A 19609-nucleotide genomic window follows, 5' to 3' on the forward strand; every position below is an offset into this window, starting at 1 on the left:
TCTACACCTCCCGCTGCCTGGGGAAAGCGGGCAGCATAATCAAAGACCCCTCCCACCCGGCTTACTCACTCTTCCAACTTCTTCCATCGGGCAGGAGATACAGAAGTCTGAGAACGTGCACGAACAGACTCAAAAACAGCTTCTTCCCCACTGGCACCAGACTCCTAAATTACCCTCTTATGGATCTGATCTCTTCACACATCGTGTCTCAGATTGCAGAACTGCCCCCAGGAGGAGGGGTTCTCCTCGGGCAGAGGTACTTCAGAGCTAACTGCAAACATGCTGCTGCTCCTGCAGGTCACTGTAAATAAATCCCTTTATGTTCACCAATGCATTCTCTGCATCATTACAAAAATATTGACAAATACAAAAAAGATAACCTGGTGTCCGAACGTATGAATGAGGAGCAGAGGTAGGCTATTCGGCCCCTCCAGCTTCTCGAGTGCTGTAGGAGCCGCACTCACCCAGGCAAGTGGAGAGTATTCCACCACACTCCTGACTTGTGCTCGTGGGTAGTGGGCAGGCTATGCGGGGAGGGGTTGGGAGAGAATCAGGTGGTGAATTACTCCCCACAGAATTCCAGCCTCTGGCCTGCTCCTAGAATCACAGTATTTATGTGGCTGGTCCACTTCAGTTTCTCATCAATGGTAATCCCCATGATGTTGGCAGAAGATTACCACTGATCAGAAATTGATCTGGACTAGGCATATAAATACTGTGGCTGTATAAGAGCAGGTCAGAAGAAGCTGGGAATTGTGCAGAATAGATACGGTAAAGTCGCCATAGTTCCAGATGACCATTAGCTGCTTTCCCCTTTGAGGGGGAGTGCTGATTGGTGGTGTTTTAACCTGGGGATCACCACACCTCAGGCAGGGGGCAAGGTTGACGAGGCGAGGCGTTCCTGAATAACCTCAGCCCCTGTTAGGGTGGAGATCAACCTCTCCACCCTGTGCCCTGGCGTGGCGGGGGGACCTGCTGGAATTCTTAACGCTTGAGAAGGTCAAATTTGAACTGAGGGGAAGGATGGGGGGGGTTCTACAATTCATGGGCGTTATTTATTATGAACTTTCAAGAATTGGATCACATTGAACATTGAGGGGGTTGGGGGTTGGGAGGGTTGGGGGGAGGGGGGACTGTATTTATTAATGGTGACTATGGGTGATTCCTGGTTCCTCTTTGTCATTTGTTTATGTTAACATGCGGGCTAATGTCTGGGGTTTGGTGGGAGGATGGGACCATTGTTATTGATATGGGGATTGACATTACATTCGTTACTGATTATTGTTTATTGTTGTGTGTAAATTTGGGAGAAAATGTGAAAAAGGAGAATAAAAAAATATTTTTTAATAAAATGAATCTCAGCCCGTACAGGAATTGAACCCACGCTGCTGACCTTGTGCTGCATCACAAACCAGCTGTCTAGCCCACTGAGCTAAACCGGCAGAGTAACTCACATTCTGACTCCCCCAAAAGCCTTGACCACCATCTACAAGCTCGGAGCCCGGCAAACTTTGAAAGTTGAGAGCCATGTAGACTGAAGAATTAAAAAGTTAGATCAGCGATTTTCAAAGTGGGGGTCGCGACCCGCGGATGGGTCACTGGATGGTGTAGAATGGGTCGCCAATTGCTCACCAAAGTGATCCCCAAATATCGCCTGACCATGTTTACCGTTTTCTCTCGAGGTAAATTCCCACTGTGTTACAGTGTATGACCGCGCGAGGCTGATGTAGAAGTCGGTGCCGTGGACTTCCTCGCCTCTCTGGGCCAGAGTATAGTTGGGCACTTTGCAGTCAGAGACCTGTAAAATGTTCTTCAGTTGGCATATCCTGTTACTGTGTTCAGCATCAAGATCTGTATTATTTCATGAGTTCAGTGTGTCATTAACAAACCCCGTGCGTGTTTTATCATTCTCTCAGTTAAGCTGGACATACAGCCTCCTCCAGCCCGACAAGATCCTATGTCCACTCCTTCCACTTCCGAATTATCTCTCCACACTGGGGCTCGTCTTTCAAGGACGCTTCTTTTTTTCGTCACGTCCCCCGCCGCTATCCACCCCCTCTTTCCAGGTACTCATCCCCAAGCATCCGTCTCCGCCATGGGGCTACATGGACTTCATCAGCTGAATTGGTTCCTCTACCGCAAGGACTTTTGCATCTACCTTTATCGGGGCTTGAATTGTTTGCCAAGGATGGCATTGTCTGGCGACTAAATTACACTCGTGTATACAGGAGCCGGTAAAATGTTGCAGGTGTATGGAATGGAATGTGTCTGCAGGTTTTGCATTTGGTCAGCTGAGCTGTGCCCAGCATTGTTTTTTAAGGATGCTTTCAGTCTGTTACATAATTAGCTGGGAAACGGTACGGACAGGCGTCCAGTGACATTCTGTCTGACCGTGTTTTTCGTTCAACAGTTAGGGCTCCTGTTTCTGAAGTTGAAGTTTTGAGTTTAATTTCCTATCTGAGGTGGTGGTAGGTTTTGACCGCGTGAACATGACGTTGTTAACACTGCAATATTGAGCCTGTTAATCTTTCCAGCGCTTGCACGCAATTTTCCAAATGCTAACAATGAGTGTGAAGAAATAAAACAATCAAATAATCCTGAGTTACACCCTTTAGCAATGTTTCAGGGTGGAGCTGTCATTTAAGATGAAACAGTAGCTCAATTTGCAAACTTACATTCAGTAATACAGAAGTGGCAACAATGAGTGTGACTTTTTAAAAGTAATTATGGAGAATCTTTTGTAAATGTGGCGTGGGTAGCGATAGTCGGCCATTCTGTAAACGTGGGTTGCTCGAAAAAAAGGCGGGCTTACATAAGAACATAAGAACTAGGAGCAGGAGTAGGCCATCTGGCCCCTCGAGCCTGCTCCGCCATTCAATGAGATCATGGCTGATCTTTTGTGTACTCCGCTCCACTTCCCCATCCGAACACCATAACCCTTAATCCCTTTATTCTTCAAAAAACTATCTATCTTTATCTAGAAAACATTTAATGAAGGAGCCTCAACTGCTTCACTGGGCAAGGAATTCCATAGATTCACAACCCTTTGGGTGAAGAAGTTCCTCCTAAACTCAGTCCTAAATCTACTTCCCCTTATTTTGAGGCTATGGCCCCTAGTTCTGCTTTCACCCGCCAGTGGAAACAACCTGCCCACATCTATCCTATCTATTCCCTTCATAATTTTATAGTTTCTATAAGATCCCCCCGCATCCTTCTAAATTCCAACGAGTACAGTCCCAGTCTACTCAACCTCTCCTCGTAATCCAACCCCTTCAGATCTGGGATTAACCCAGTGAATCTCCTCTGCACACCCTCCAGTGCCAGTACGTCCTTTCTCAAGTAAGGAGACCAAAACTGAACACAATACTCCAGGTGTGGCCTCACTATCACCATATACAGTTTCAGCACAACCTCCATATTCTTAAAATCCATCCCTCTAGCAATGAAGGACAAAACTCCATTCGTCTTCTTAATCTAATCACCTGTTGCATGTGTAAACCAACTTTTTGTGACTCATGCACTAGGACAACCAGGTCCCTCTGCAGAGCAGCTTGTTTTAATATTTTATCATTTAGATAATAATCCCTTTTGTTGTTATTCCTACCAAAATGGATGACCTCACATTTGTCAACATTGTATTCCATCTGCCAGACCCTAGCCCATTCACTTAGCCTATCCAAATCCTGCTGCAGACTTCCAGTATCCTCTGCACTTTTTGCTTTACCACTCACCTTAGTGTCTTAGTTAAGGAACTGGAGATATGGGGCTGGATTCTCTGCTGTCGGCAATCTCCGTTTCGGCGGAAGCCCGGGGATTTCCCGACGGCGTAGGGCTGCCCACAATGGGAAACCGCGTTGACCGGCTGGGGAGACGGAGAATCCCGCCCATGATGTCTGCAATTCGTGCAGTTAGGGAAATGCAGAATGACGTTTTGGTTTTGGGACTTAGAGCTACAACAGTCTAAAAGCACTCAGTGAACCTTTGGGGGAGAAAAACATTTATTTCATCAGGTCAAAGAACAAATTGTGAATGAGGGACAATTAATCTAAAGGTCACTTTGAGGACAGTCCAGAGCAGGCCAGGCCATCATGGAGGTGTGGTGGGGTTCAGGAAGGTTTTCTGGGGCCTTGCTGAGAGAATTAGCTGCAACTTGGAACTGGTGTGCAACAGTTTGTAGCTTGCACACAGAGAGCCAAAAGAAATGGTAGTCAGCTCGGCCTGCGCTTAAGCAGAAATTTTTTTGAAACTTCATTATTGTACAGGGTTGTATGTGGTTTTGGTGAGACCACATCTGGAATACAGGGTGCAGTCTTGGTTTCCACATTTAGGAAAATATATTGTTATGGATAGGAAGGTGGTTAATTTAAATGGCACTAATTTGTTCTCCCACCAACCGCCCTTCAACAGAAAGGTGTTTTCCCTCTTCATAAGCGGTGGTTCAATCCAATTTTCCATTAGTAACCCGAGATAGGATGAATTCAAAATGTTAGTTTATTTTCACACTCAAAATTCAAAAAGAGGGTTGCAATGTCACCTTCACCTTCAGACAGTAAAGAGAAGGTGAGAGAAAAGATCCAGAGACTAGAGGAAACACATATTGTTTCACTTGCTGGCGAAACTATTGGGGGAGGGGGAGGATCCCTCCCGATATGAACTGGATCGGGCTCATCGGTCGTGGAGGCCTGTACCAAAGGCGAGTGAGCCGCCAAGGGTAGTGACTCTGTGCTTCCGTAGGTACAGTGTGAAGGAGAAGGTCCTGAGCTGGGCCAAGCAGAAGCGGGTGGTTCAGTGGGTTGGAGCTGGTATACGTGTATACCAGGACTTTACGGTGGAGCTGGCGAGGAGGAGTGCTGCCTTCAACCGGGTGAAGAGGGCACTGTACATTAGCAAGGTGCAGTGCGGCATTGTATATCCAGCGAAGCTGAGGGTGACTTACAAGCTCAGGGACTTTTATTTTGGAACGGCGGAAGCAGCAGAGGAGTTTGCGAAGGCAGAAGGACTGTGGCAGAACTGACAAATTGAGAAATGGCCATGTGCCGATGTAACCTCATGACTATATTTTCTTCTTGTTTCACTGCGTGCGGGTGTATGGGCTAAAGGAGCCAATGTTGTATATATTTGGACAAGGGAAGGGATGGGACTTTTACTCGAAATGAGGGCTCTTTGGGGTGTAGGTGGACCTGCGGGGTTTGTGTGCTAAAAGGGGATTTCTGGGCTTTCCTAGGGCCGGGCAAGGGGGAAAGGGGCCCGGGCGGTGGCCTCCACGCTGGCCGGTTTAAGCCGGCCATTGAACGGGAGTGAGGTGGGGGAGGGGCTGCGGCCATCGGAGCCTGGCAGAACAGGGTCCGAGTGGTCTAGCCGGGGTGGAAAGTTGGGGGGAAGGAACCGAGGTTGGGAGGAGGAGTTTTACAAGAGGCAGTGGACGGGAGGAGTTGGAGACTGGGGGGGGCGGGGGGTAAAACTCTTGGGTATCATGTACAGTACTCTTTCAGAAGTTGGAGGGCGTTGAGTGTGTGGGGGGGGGGAGTGAACTCTATAGGTCAATGGTGACCATGGGCGGTCCCGTACCCCTTTTTTTCTTTTTCTCCTTTGTTTTTTGTTGCCACCGTGGGAGGGTTTGTTTTATTGGATGCATATATTGACAGGTGCGCCGTTGTGTGGGGTGGTGGAAGGATGGGATCGCTGGTATTGTTAAGGGGATTGATTTTGTATTTGTTACCGTTTACTGTTTGTGGGTGGGGTGTACATTTTGAAGGAAAATGTGAAAATGGAGAATAAAAACATTTTAAACAAACCGAAAACAATGGTTTACCACATTCACCCCCTGTTAAAAAAGAGTCCAGCGGGGGTGAAGTGGACTTAAAGGTTGAGTCTGTCGGGGGCTTTGACCTTCTGCCGTGATCGCCTCAGTCCCGGCTGTGGTGTGTGCACTGGTGTCGAGACCTGCGCGTCCGGGAGCGTGTTGTCCTCTTCTTCAACCAGTAGTTGAGTCGGTGGAGGGGGGGCGGTGTATGGGCGGGGGTGGTGGTGATGGTCGCCGGTGGGCCTGCGGGTGCCAAATCTCGAAGTCGCCGGGTAGTGGTGGAGGGAGTCGGTGTAGGGTCAGGGGGTGGTGGTGATGGCCCCTGGGGAACCTGCAGGTGCCAAATCCCGGAGGGAGATTGTGTCCTGCCGCCCGTCATGATGTGCCATGTAGGCATATTGTGGGTTGGCATGGAGGAGCAGGACCTGCTCGACGAGGGGGATCCGATTTATGACTCCTCGCATGCTTCTGGAGGAGGATGGGCCCTGGGACTGTCAGCCAGGATGGGAGCGAGACCCCGGAGGTGGACTTCCTGGGGAAGGCAAACATACGTTCGTGAGGGGTCTCGTTGGTGGTAGTGCACAGGAGCGACCGGATGGAGTGGAGCGCATCGGGAAGGACCTCCTGCCAGCGGGAGACTGGGAGACCTCTAGACCGTAGGGCCAGAAGGACGGCCTTCCAGACCATCGCGTTCTCCCTCTCCACCTGTCCGTTTCCCCGGGAGTTTCATAGATTATCATAGAATTTCCAGTGCAGAAGGAGGCCATTCGGCCCATCGAGTCTGCACTGGCTCTTGGAAAGAGCACCCCACCCAAGGTCAACACCTCCACCCTATCCCCATAACCCAGTAACCCCACCCAACACTAAGGGCAATTTTAGACACTAAGGGCAATTTATCATGGCCAATCCACCTAACCTGCACATCTTTGGACTGTGGGAGGAAACCGGAGCACCCGGAGGAAACCCACGCACACACGGGGAGGATGTGCAGACTCCGCACAGACAGTGACCCAAGCCGGAATCGAATCTGGCACCCTGGAGCTGTGACGCAATTGTGCTATCCACAATGCTACCGTGCTGCCCAGTTGTAGCTGGTCATCCTGCTGGAGGCGATGCCCTTGCTAAGCAGGAACTGACGCAACTCGTCGCTCATGAAGGAGGAAACCTGATCGCTATGGATGTAGGTAGAGAAACCGAACAAGGTGAAGAGACTGTGCAGGGCCTTGATGACGGTGGCAGAGGTCATGTCAGGGCATGGGATGGCAAAGGGGAATTGTGAGTGCTTGTCAACAACATTGAGGAAGTACCCGTTACGGTCGGTGGAGGGGAGGGCCCCTTTGAAGTCGATGCTGAGGCGCTCAAAGGGGCAGGAGGCCTTTACCAGGTGCGCTCTGTCGGGCCGATAGAAGTGCGGTTTGCACTCCGCGCAGACCTGGCAGTCCCTGGTCATGGTCCTGACCTCCTCGATGGAGTAAGGCAGGTTGGGAGGCTTGATAAAATGAAAAAAAAGGGGTGACAGAGGTCATTGTGGAGGGCCCAAAGTCGGTCTACTTGTGCGCTAGCACATGTACCGTGGCATAGGACATCTGGGGGCTCATTGAGCTTCCCAGGTTGGTACAAGATATCGTAGTTGTAGGTGGAGAGTTCGATCCTCCACCTACAAAGAACAAAGAAATGTACAGCACAGGAACAGGCCCTTCGGCCCTCCAAGCCCGCGCCGACCATACTGCCCGACTAAACTACAATCTTCTACACTTCCTGGGTCCGTATCCTTCTATTCCCATCCTATTCATATATTTGTCAAGATGCCCCTTAAATGTCCCTATCGTCCCTGCTTCCACTACCTCCTCCGGTAGCGAGTTCCAGGCACCCACTACCCTCTGCGTAAAAAACTTGCCTCGTACATCTACTCTAAACCTTGCCCCTTTCACCTTAAACCTATGCCCCCTAGTAATTGACCCCTCTACCCTGGGGAAAAGCCTCTGACTATCCACTCTGTCTATGCCCCTCATAATTTTGTATACCTCTATCAGGTCGCCCCTCAACCTCCTTCGTTCCAGAGAGAACAAACCGAGTTTATTCAATCGCTCCTCATAGCTTATGCCCTCCATACCAGGCAACATTCTGGTAAATCTCTTCTGCACCCTCTCTAAAGCCTCCACATCCTTCTGGTAGTGTGGCGACCAGAATTGAACACTATACTCCAAGTGTGGCCTAACTAAGGTTCTATACAGCTGCAACATGACTTGCCAATTCTTATACTCAATGCCCCGGCCAATGAAGGCAAGCATGCCGTATGCCTTCTTGACTACCTTCTCCACCTGTGTTGCCCCTTTCAATGACCTGTGGACCTGTACTCCTAGATCTCTTTGACTTTCAATACTCTTGAGGGTTCTACCATTCACTGTATATTCCCTACCTGCATTAGCCCTTCCAAAATGCATTACCTCACATTTGTCCGGATTAAACTCCATCTGCCATCTCTCCGCCCAAGTCTCCAGACAATCTAAATCCTGCTGTATCCTCAGACAGTCCTCATCGCTATCCGCAATTCCACCAACCTTTGTGTCGTCTGCAAACTTACTAATCAGACCAGTTACATTTTCCTCCAAATCATTTATATATACTACAAAGAGCAAAGGTCCCAGCACTGATCCCTGTGGAACACCACTGGTCACAGCCCTCCAATTAGAAAAGCATCCCTCCATTGCTACCCTCTGCCTTCTATAGCCTAGCCAGTTCTGTATCCACCTTGCCAGTTCACCCCTGATCCCGTGTGACTTCACCTTTTGTACTAGTCTACCATGAGGGACCTTGTCAAAGGCCTTACTGAAGTCCATATAGACAACATCTACTGCCCTACCTGCATCAATCATCTAGAATCTTGTCGTTCCTGATCTTGCCCGGCTGTGTATTATTAAACATGAAGGCAACCGACCGTTGGTCAGTGAGGAGAGTGAATCGCCTGCCGGCCAGGTAATGCCGCCAATGTCGTACAGCTTCCACAATGGCTTGGGCTTCCTTTTCAACGGAGGAGTGTCGAATTTCGGAGGCATGGAGGGTACGGGAGAAGAAAGCCACGGGCCTGCCCGCCTGGTTGAGGGTAGCGGCTAGGGCAAAATCCGACGCATCGCTCACCACCTGGAACGGGATGGACTCGTCCACAGAATGCATCGCGGCTTTGGCAATATCTGCCTTGATGCGGTTGAAGGCCAGGCGGGCTTCAGCCATCAGGGGAAAAATGGTGGATTTAATGCATTGACGGGCCTTGTCCGCATAATTGGAGACACACTGGGCATAATAAGAGAAGAACCCCAGGCATCTCTTCAAGGCCTTGGGGCAGTGGGGGAGGGGAAGTTCCAGGAGGGAGCGCATGCGGCCGGGCCCGGGCCCTAGGACTCCATTTTTCACAACGTAGCCAAGGATGGCTAGGTGGGTTGTGCGGGAAACGCATTTTTCCTTATTGTATGTGAGGTTAAGGAGCTTAACAGTGTGGAGGAAATGTTGGAGGTTAGCGTCATGGTCCTGCTGGTCATGGCCGCAGATAGTGACATTATCTAAGTACGGGAATGTGGCCCGCAGTGGTCAACCATTCGGTCCATTTCTCGCTAGAAGACCGAGACCCCATTGGTGACGCCGAAGGGAACCCTGAGGAAGTGGTAGAGGCGGCCATCTGCCTCGAAGGCAGTGTATTGGTGGACCTCCGGACAGATAGGGAGCTGGTGGTACACGGACTTCAAGTCAACTGTGGAGAAGACTCAATACTGCGCAATCTGATTGACCATGTCAGATATGTGGGGGAGAGGGTACGCATCGAGCTGCGTGTACCGGTTGATCGTCTGACTGTAGTTGATGACCATCCAGTGCTTCACCCCAGTCTTGACGACCACCACTTGGGCTCTCCAGGGGCTGGTACTAGCCTCAATGATCCCCTCTTGTAGGAGTCATTGGACCTCCGACCTAGAATATAGAACATAGAACGATACAGCGCAGTACAGGCCCTTCGGCCCACGATGTTGCACCGACATGGGAAGTCAAAAAACAAAAGCCATCTAACCTACACTATGCCATTATCATCCATATGTTTATCCAATAAACTTTTAAATGGCCTCAATGTTGGCGAGTTCACTACTGTTGCAGGTAGGGCATTCCACGCCCTCACCACTCTTTGCGTAAAGAACCTACCTCTGACCTCTGTCCTATATCTATTACCCCTCAGTTTAAGGCTATGTCCCCTCGTGCTAGCCATTTCCATCCGCGGGAGAAGGCTCTCACTGTCCACCCTATCTAACCCTCTGATCATTTTGTATGCCTCGATTAAGTCTCCTCTTAACCTTCTTCTCTCTAACGAAAACAACCTCAAGTCCATCAGCCTTTCCTCATAAGATTTTCCCTCCATACCAGGCAACATCCTGGTAAATCTCCTCTGCACTCGTTCCAAAGCTTCCAAGTCCTTCCTATAATGAGGTGACCAGAACTGTACGCAATACTCCAAATGCGGCCGTACCAGAGTTTTGTACAGCTGCAACATGACCTCATGGCTCCGAAACTCAATCCCTCTACCAATAAAGGCCAACACACCATAGGCCTTCTTCACAACCCTATCAACCTGTGTGGCAACTTTCAGGGATCTATGTACATGGACACCGAGATCCCTCTGCTCATCCACACTTCCAAGAATTTTACCATTAGCCAAATATTCTGCATTCCTGTTATTCCTTCCAAAGTGAATCACCTCACACTTCTCTACATTAAATTCCATTTGCCACCTCTCAGCCCAGCTCTGCAGCTTATCTATGTCCCTCTGTAACCTGCAACATCCTTCCGCACTGTCGACAACACCACCGACTTTAGTGTCGTCTGCAAATTTACTCACCCACCCTTCTGCGCCCTCCTCTAGGTCATTTATAAAAATGACAAACAGCAACGGCCCCAGAACAGATACTTGTGGTACTCCACTTGTAACTGAACTCCATTCTGAACATTTCCCATCAACCACCACCCTCTGTCTTCTTTCAGCTAGCCAATTTCTGATCCACATCTCTAAATCACCCTCAATCCCCAGCCTCCGTATTTTCTGCAATAGCCTACCGTGGGGAACCTTATCAAACGCTTCACTGAAATCCATATACATCACATCAACTGCTCTACCCTCGTCTACCTGACTATCCCTAATCATATTATTCCTATCTAGATGATTATAAATCTTGTCTCTTATAATCCCCTCCAAGACTTTACTCACAACAGACGTGAGGCTCACCGGTCTATAGTTGACGGGGTTGTCTTTACTCCCCTTCTTGAACAAAGGGACCACATTTGCTATCCTCCAGTCCTCTGGCACTATTCCTGTAGCCAATGATGACATAAAAATCAAAGCCAATTGTCCAGCAATCTCTTCCCTGGCTTCCCAGAGAATCCTAGGATAAATCCCATTAGGCCCCGGGGACTTATCTATTTTCAGCCTGTCCAGAATTGCCAACACCTCTTCCCTGCGTACCTCAATGCCATCTATTCTAATAGCCTGGGTCTCAGCATTCTCCTCCACAACATTCTCTTTTTCCTGAGTGAATACTGACGAAAAATATTCATTTAGTATCTCGCCTATCTCTTCAGACTCCACACACAACTTCCCATCCCTGTCCTTGACTGGCCCTACTCTTACCCTAGTCATTCTTTTATTCCTGACATACCTATCGAAAGCTTTTGGGTTTTCCTTGATCCTACCTGCCAAATACTTCTCGTGTCCCCTCCTTGCTCGTCTTAGCTCTCTCTTTAGATCCTTCCTCGCTACCTTGTAACTATCAAGCGCCCCAACTGAAACTTCACACCTCATCTTCACATAGGCCTCCTTCTTCCTCTTAACAAGAGATTCCACTTCTTTGGTAAACCACGGTTCCCTCGCTCGACGCCTTCCTCCCTGCCTGACCAGTACGTACTTATCAAGAACACACAGTAGCTGTTCCTTGAACAAGCTCCACATATCCAGTGTGCCCAACACTTGCAGCCTACTTCTCCAACCTACCCCTCCCAAGTCATGTCCAATGGCATCATAATTGCCCTTCCCCCAGCTATAACTCTTGCCCTGGGGGTATACTTATCCCTTTCCATCACTAACGTAAACGTCACCGAATTGTGGTCACTGTCCCCAAAGTGCTCACCTACCTCCAAATCTAACACCTGGCCTGGTTCATTACCCAAAACCAAATCCAATGTGGCCTCGCCTCTTGTTGGCCTGTCAACACATTGTGTCAGGAAACCCTCCTGCGCACATAGTACAAAAAACGACCTATCTAATGTACTCAAACTATATCTTTTCCAGTCAATATTTGGAAAGTTAAAGTCTCCCATAATAACTATCCTATTACTTTCACTCTTATCGAGAATCATCTTCGCCATCCTTTCCTCTACATCCCTAGAACTATTAGGAGGCCTATAGAAAACTCCCAACAGGGTGACCTCTCCTTTCCTGTTTCTAACCTCAGCCCATACTACCTGATGAGACCTGATAAAGGCCTTGTCCCGGGCACTGTATTGTCTGTTCCTCGTGGCGATGGGCTTACAGTCCGGGGTGAGGTTAGCGAAGAGCGAGGTTGGGGTGACCTTAAGGGTCGCAAGGCGACAGACGGTGAAGAGGGGCAGGGGTCCACCGAACTTTAAGGTAAGTCTTTGGAGGTGGCACTGAAAGTCGAGCACCAGTAATAGGGCAGCGCAGAGATGGGGAAGGATGTAGAGCTTAAAGTTAGTGTACTCTACGCCCTGTACCGAAAGGGTCGCGACACAGTACCCCCGGATTTCTACGGAATGTGATCCGGAAGCCAGGGAGATTTTCTGGGTCGCGGATAAAATTGGGAGGGAGCAGCGCCTTACCGTATCTGGGTGGATAAAGCTGTCTGTGCTCCCGTAGTCAAAGAGCCAGGCCGTCTCGTGCCCGTTGATTCGGACGGTCATCGTGGATTTTGTGAGATGATGAGGTCGAGACTGGTCGAGTGTGATGGAGGCGAGCTTCGGAAGGTGGTGGGTGGGCCGGTCGGAGGTAGCGGTGGCCAGTGTACAACCGGGTGAGCAGGGGTCCCGGGAGGCGGCGGAGTGGTTCCAAAATGGCGGCCCCCATGGGTCGCACGTGGCGTGTGGCATCGAAGGTGGCTTCAAAGATGGCAGCCCCCATGGGTCGCGCGTGGCGGGTGGAATAAAAAATGATGGCGAAGATGGCGGCCCCGTCGCACATGGTGGATGGCAGCGGAGATGGCAGCACCCCCAGGTCACACATGGCAGGTGGCACGGCAGCTGGGGGCGGCCCCGACAGGCAGCAGGCAGCGCTGCTGGGCCTGGAAGCTTTAGGGAGAGATCGGGCCTGGCAGACTTTGGCGAAGGGGCCCTTCCCCCCACACCTGTTGCAAATTGCGTTCCATGCAGGGCAGCGTTGTCTGGGGTGCTTACCCTGGCAGCAAAAGTAGCATTTCGGGCTTCCGGAGTTGGCAGGCTGCTGTGCGGCACAGACCTGCACCGCACTCGAGTCGGGTGATGGCGGCGCCCACGAGGGTGCCGCATCGTCGGAGGTGTAGGCCTCCATGTTCTGGAAGGCCACTTCCAGCGAGTTCGAGAGCTGCACTGTCTCTGGGAGGCCGGGTGTACCACCTTCTAGCAAGCGCTGGCAGATGTAATTGGATCTAATGCCCGTGACATAGGCATCCCTGATCAGCAGCTCCGTGTGTTGGACAGCCGATACCGCCTGGCAAGCACAGTTCCGGCCGAGTACCCGCAAGGTACGCAGGAATTCGGCTTGTGTTTCGCCGGGGCATTGTCGCCTCGTGGCAAGGAGGTGCCTGGCATACACCTCGTTTACTGCCTTTATGTACTGTCCCTTCAGCAGCATTATCGCCTCCGTTTACGAGGGGGCGTCTCTGATAAGAAGGAAAACTTGCGGGCTCACACGTGCGTTGAGTATTTGAAGCTTTTGGAGGTCGGTGACGTCGTCGGTGGAGGATACGAGGTAAGCTTCAAAGCAGCTTAGCCAGTGCTCGAATGTCGCAGTGGCGTTGGCTGCTTGTGGGTCCAGCTCCAGGCGATCAGGCTTGAGTGATGAATTCATCTTAAAAGTTTAGCGTATTAAATTGATGTGCCATCAACGAACACAAGATTAGTGAACAAAGCTTTAATAAGCTAAACAGAAAGCCTCCTGGCCACTGAGCCCGAACTGGGGCAGGGCCGGAGGTCATCCACCTTTTTACCGAGCTCGAGGGGAGGAGCCACAGGCAGAGCCATCAGGCAGTTGTTTACCACAATACATGTAGTACAGTAACAGTTTACCACAATACATATAATACACTGTAATAAGTCTTACAACACCAGGTTAAAGTCCAACAGGTTTGTTTCGATGTCACTAGCTTTCGGAGCGCTGAACCTGAGGAAGGAGCAGCGCTCCGAAAGCTAGTGACATCGAAACAAACCTGTTGGACTTTAACCTGGTGTTGTAAGACTTCTTACTGTGCTCATCCCAGTCCAACGCCGGCATCTCCACATCATGGGTATAATACATTGACAGTGGTTTACCACACCTGTGCAATCCACTGGCTGGGATAGGGGGGGGTCATTAGTGGCCCCCCTCCCCCAAGATAATAATGTGCGAGTTTCCCCGATACTAACTTTTCATTGGTCATCACAGACAAACATAGATTCAGCCATTTTAAGGATCTTTGTTCAGTTTTTAAAACTTCTTGAAATAGCCATAAGGCTAACTATATACACATATGATAAAAATATACAGTGTGAGGTTTTAGTCCCTCACAAAACACTTGCGTCGGAGGTGGCACGGTGAAGGCCCATTAGATCGGACCTTGGGATGAGGGGGAGCTTATGATGACAGGCTGAGTAAATCGGGGCCTCGATTCTCTGTCGAGTTCAGAAGAATGAGAGACAATCTCAGAGAGGCTGAGAAGATTCTGAAGGGGGTTTGATAGGGTGGACGCTGAGAGATTGTTTCCGCTGGATGGGGAATCTAAAACAAGGGGTGGGGGAGGGGGGCACAGTCTCAGGATGAGGATGCAATTATTTAGGACTGAGGCGAGGAGAAATTACTCCAAAGGGCCGAGAATGTTAGGAACTCCCTACCTCAGAGGGTTGTAGATGCTCCATCGTTGAATACATTTGAGGCCGGGTCGAATATCTTTCTATCTCTCCCAGGGAATGAAGGGATATTGGGGAGCGGGTGAGCAAATGAAGTTGAAGCCCTAGATCAGTCATGATCATATTGAATGGAGGAGCAAGTTAGATCGGCAAGGTGGCCTGCTCCTGCTCCTTATGTTGACTATGTGGAATGCGGGTGAGGCCCAATTTAGCACAATGGTTAGCACTGTTGCTTCACAGCGCCAGGGTCCCAGGTTCGATTCCCCCTTGGGTCACTGTCTGTGCGGAGTCGGCACGTTCTCCCTGTGTCTGCGTGGGTTTCCTCCGGGTGCTCCGGTTTCCTCCCACAAGTCCCGAAAGACGTGCTGTTGGGTGAATTGGACATTCTGAATTCTCCCTCTGTGACCCGGACAGGCTCCGGAATGTGGCGACTGGGGGCTTTTCACAGTAACTTCATTGCAGCGTTAATGTCAGCCTACTTGTGACAATAAAGATTATTATTATTTCAATTTGAATCTGATAAGGAAACAGAAGTTGGAAGATTGCCGAGTTTGAAACAAATGAGAGAATCTATAGTGGTCCTCACAGAGCTTTGCGACAAAGCGGATTAGCTTGGAAGTAGAGGAAATGTAACTAGGATAAGGAACTGAGGCATTCACAGTTGAGAGGATAAATTAAAATTTTACCTCGGAGAATAGCTAGAGTTGAAGAGGACTCTCCAGAGGACAGTGACATACTTATGTCCCTATAGGAGATATCTTTAAGATTGATGTGTCTTAAAAGAGAATTCTTAAGGGAATTAAAAAGTAAAGCTGAGAGCATAATATATGTTGTTATGAACTTTATCGTTATGTTAACAGTGACCATTTTAAACGAAAGCGAAAATGCTGGAAAATCTCAGCAGCTCTGGCAGCATCTGCAGGGAGAGAAAAGAGCTAATGTTTCGAGTCCGATGACTCTTTGTCAAAGCTCCAGTGACCATTTTAAGTATTTTAGGTTCACTAAAATAAAATAAAGTGATATCTTTTGACATAGTTTCATTTAAAATCAGGTGTTTAAATGTTAACTGTCCATAACCAGATCTCAGCAATGAGCAGCCCCCAATACCCATGCAGGAAGATCCCACAGCCACCAAATAAGATGTCATCCTCACCGCTTGGGTCAAAAGGTTGTGGATTCACATGCCCGCTCTGGAGTTGTGAGCACTGAATCGAGGTATACGGTCCTGGTGGCAGGAACCAAGAGAGTTCCCCAGTGTCACATGTACAGTACTATCAGCTGGCAGTGATGCCGTACTGAGGACTCCACCTTACCTACCCCGGGGTACTGGGCCAGTGCAATCAACCATCATGCCTGTCCTCTCTGGGGCTCAGAGCTCCTTCTGACCTGGCCTACCCACTCTCAGGCCCAGATCTCCTCTAGGCCTGCCCTGCCCATTCCCTGGCTGAGAGCTCCTCTGGCCCTGCCCTGCCCATTCCCTGGTTGAGAGCTCCTCTGGGCCTGCCCTGCCCATTCCCTGGTTGAGAGCTCCTCCCGCCCTGCCCATTCCCTGGCTGAGAGCTCCTCTGGGCCTGCCCTGCCCATTCCCTGGCTGAGAGCTCCTCTGGGCCTGCCCTGCCCATTCCCTTGCTCAGAGCTCCACCCGCCCTGCCCATTCCCTGGCTGCCGCCCTGTCCCGCCCTCTCTCTTGCTCTCATCTCCTCCTGAGCTGCCCTGCCTGCCCTCAGGGTCAGAGCTTCTCTGGGACTGTGCCGCCCATTCCCTGCCGCGGAGCTCTTCTCGGCCTGCTCTCTCTCTCATGCTCAGAGCTCCTCCTGATCTGCTCACCTTGCTCTCTGGCCCATATCGCAAACAAACAGTCTCGGAGCTCTTCTCGGCCTGCCCTCTCTCCCATGCTCAGAGCTCCTCTTTGCCTTCCCTGCCTGCTCTCGGGGTCAGAGCTCCTGCCAGCCTGCTAAATTCCCTCTAGGATTACTCCGACCTTCTACTCAGGCTCTCAAGTTATTTCTGACTTGGGGCTGAAGCACTTGGCTCATCCAAGCCAGGCGCCACAGATCAGACTTCCACCTGGTTTGGTACCTGGACTGCCAAGAACGCAAACAGACAGTCACGCAAAACATGGACAGCGTAGACATTCGCGCGCGCGCGCACACACACACACACACACACACACACAGATGACGGCACCATGGTAATGTCACTGGACTAGTAATCCAGAATCCCGTATTAAATTCCCATACTGAATTAAATTTAATCAATTAATGTAAGTTGAAATTATAAAATTAGTCTGGTGACTGTGACGACTATCATCGATTATTGTAAAAAAAACATCTGGATCTCTAATGACCCTCTTTAGGGAAAGGGAAATCTGCCATCCTTACACACAGCAATGTGGTTGACTTTTAACTGCCCCACTCTCTGAAATGGTCGAGCATGCCCACACTCAGTTCAAGGGGGCAATTAGGGATGGGTGATAAATGCTGGGGCTCTGGCCAGCAACACCCACATCCCATGAAAGAATTTTAAACACCTTGCAAATAGATACACACATACACACAAATAGAGCACAGAATAGTGCACACATGCACACAAGCAGAAAAAAGAAGCACGCACACAGACATACACAGACACATGCACACAGACCAAAGACACATAGAGAGACACACACACAGATGCACACATACAGGCAGGTGCACACACATGCATAAACCCGCACTCAGTCAGGCACATGGACACACATATATGCTCTCACAGAGACACGCATGCACAAACATCTCACCACACCCACACACGCACACAGACACGTGCACACACACCCAGACATGCACACGGACACAAATACACCCATACACACACTCATGCGCAGATGCACACTCATGCGCACACACATACATGCACGTCATACTTAAGAAGTCAACACACTCCCTTTGTACAGAGGAAGGTCTCACAAAATTCTGTGAGGCACTTTATCAAAAGAAAACAGTCGCTTGCATGGCACATTGTCCATACTGTACTATAAATGGCAGGGCTGGGTGAATTGGGGTGGGATGTGGGAGGAGCGGGGCCCGTCTCTTTAGGAGTCTCTCTGCTCAAACGTCAGCAGCATGCCATCAGATATGATGGCGCCTCGGGACTGCAGGTCCACACCGTCCTCTTCCTCCGAGTCCGAATCTGGAGGGCAGAAGCAGAGCAGAAAAGACTGGAGAAATGACGTGAAAGGCCTTTGTTTATCTCTATACAGACAGTTGGTTGGTGTTGGGCAGCCAGTTGAAGCAGGCTCTAACTTAAAAGGGGTTGGGGGTGGGGTTGATGTTGTTGGCAGGGAGCAGAAGGGGAGGGGGATACAGGGGCATCTCTGTCCTTCTTTTAGATTTGGGTTTACTGAAGCGAAGGCTGTTCCATGCTGGACAGCGGACCCCTTCTATTCCCACCTCCCCTCTGGGGACCTGCTTGGATCTCACCCAGCCTCACCCCCACCTTCCCCTATCCACCACCACCACTGGAGGGGTGAAAGTTCAGTGTCCGGCCCACTGACCAAAAGTGTTAATTGTCCAGTATCAACAGCAGAGACTGCAAAGACTTGAAAGCTCTTTATCTTTCCTAGATTAACATTGTGCAATTGACAGGAAAGATCGCAGTGCAAGAGCTGTCAATCAAGCAAAGTTTTCCTTGGGGTGCAGCTGTTCCAACAGGCTAATGGATTTCTGGGCTCTCAGCCTCTTTGTGCATTTTCTGGTTGGGAGCCCAGACATCTGTTATACTATTGAAAAAGGGGAAATATTCCTCTCCGGCTCCCTGACCTGTGCTGTCAATTGCACAATGTGTATTTACACAAGATAAAGAGGTTGCAAGTGCCTTCGGTTTCTATTAATGATACATTAGCGGGTCTGGGTATTTAACACTTCCAATGGGCTGTATTGAAAGGAGATGTTTTTAAATAAGAAAACAGAGGGTTGCAAATGATTTTCTGTTTAAAGCTATTTCACACATCCTATTACTATAGGATTATTTCTGTCTGTACAGAGTGGTTGAGTGGACAAGGAGTGTTGTGAAGAGTAGGGGGTTGGGAGAAGGGAAGAGAGGAGTTATGACAGAGGGTGGGGGTGGGGAGAAGGAATGGCTGAGATGTGACTGTTTTCCTTGGAGAAAGGGAAGATTGAGAGATTTGATAGAGATGTTAAAAATTGTGAGTGGGGGAGAGGGGGTTCTGGACGGAACAGGGAGGGACAAAATATTCCAACTGGCAGGTCAAGAACGAGGAGGGCACACATCGCGGAACCGTCACAGCCATTCAGCTCATGCTGTCTGCGCTGGCTCTTGGGAGGGGCGGCTCGCTGGCCTGGTGCCATCCTCCTGCTTCTGCCCATGACCATGAATACTCTTCCTCTCCCGCTAGCCACCCAATTGCCTCGTGGGTGCTTCGATTGGACCTGCCTCCACCCTTGGGCAGCACGTTCCAGATCTTATCCACTCGCCACATGGAAAGTTTTGATCCCGGGGCCGCCCGTGGACTTCACCTTGCGAATATCCTCAAGACTGCACCCTGACCATCTTGTTATGTTGGTTGCCTCCTGCTATCAAATCTCCTCTCAACCTTCTCTTCTTCGAAAGGAAAAAGGCAAAAAGAAGCAACGGCGACAGGAGGCGGAACACATTCTTGCAGTGAGCGGTTAGCTCCTGGAC

The 19609-nt window shown here is 49.9% G+C and overlaps 1 protein-coding gene across 3 annotated transcripts in view; it reads right to left on the minus strand.

The window, feature by feature from the left end:
- Positions 1-17852: 17852 nt before the first annotated feature.
- The window catches only part of LOC140419826 (uncharacterized), a 94001-nt gene continuing 92244 nt past the window's right edge, over positions 17853-19609 (minus strand). For all 3 annotated transcript variants that reach the window (XM_072503852.1, XM_072503855.1, XM_072503854.1), the window contains one exon: positions 17853-18097. In XM_072503852.1, coding sequence (XP_072359953.1) covers positions 18000-18097 — 98 coding nt within the window. In that variant the 3' untranslated portion in view covers positions 17853-17999. The remainder of the gene's footprint in view (positions 18098-19609) is intronic.

This window comes from Scyliorhinus torazame, chromosome 5 (assembly GCF_047496885.1).
Source record: "Scyliorhinus torazame isolate Kashiwa2021f chromosome 5, sScyTor2.1, whole genome shotgun sequence".
In the NCBI taxonomy this organism is placed as follows: Eukaryota; Metazoa; Chordata; class Chondrichthyes; order Carcharhiniformes; family Scyliorhinidae; genus Scyliorhinus; species Scyliorhinus torazame.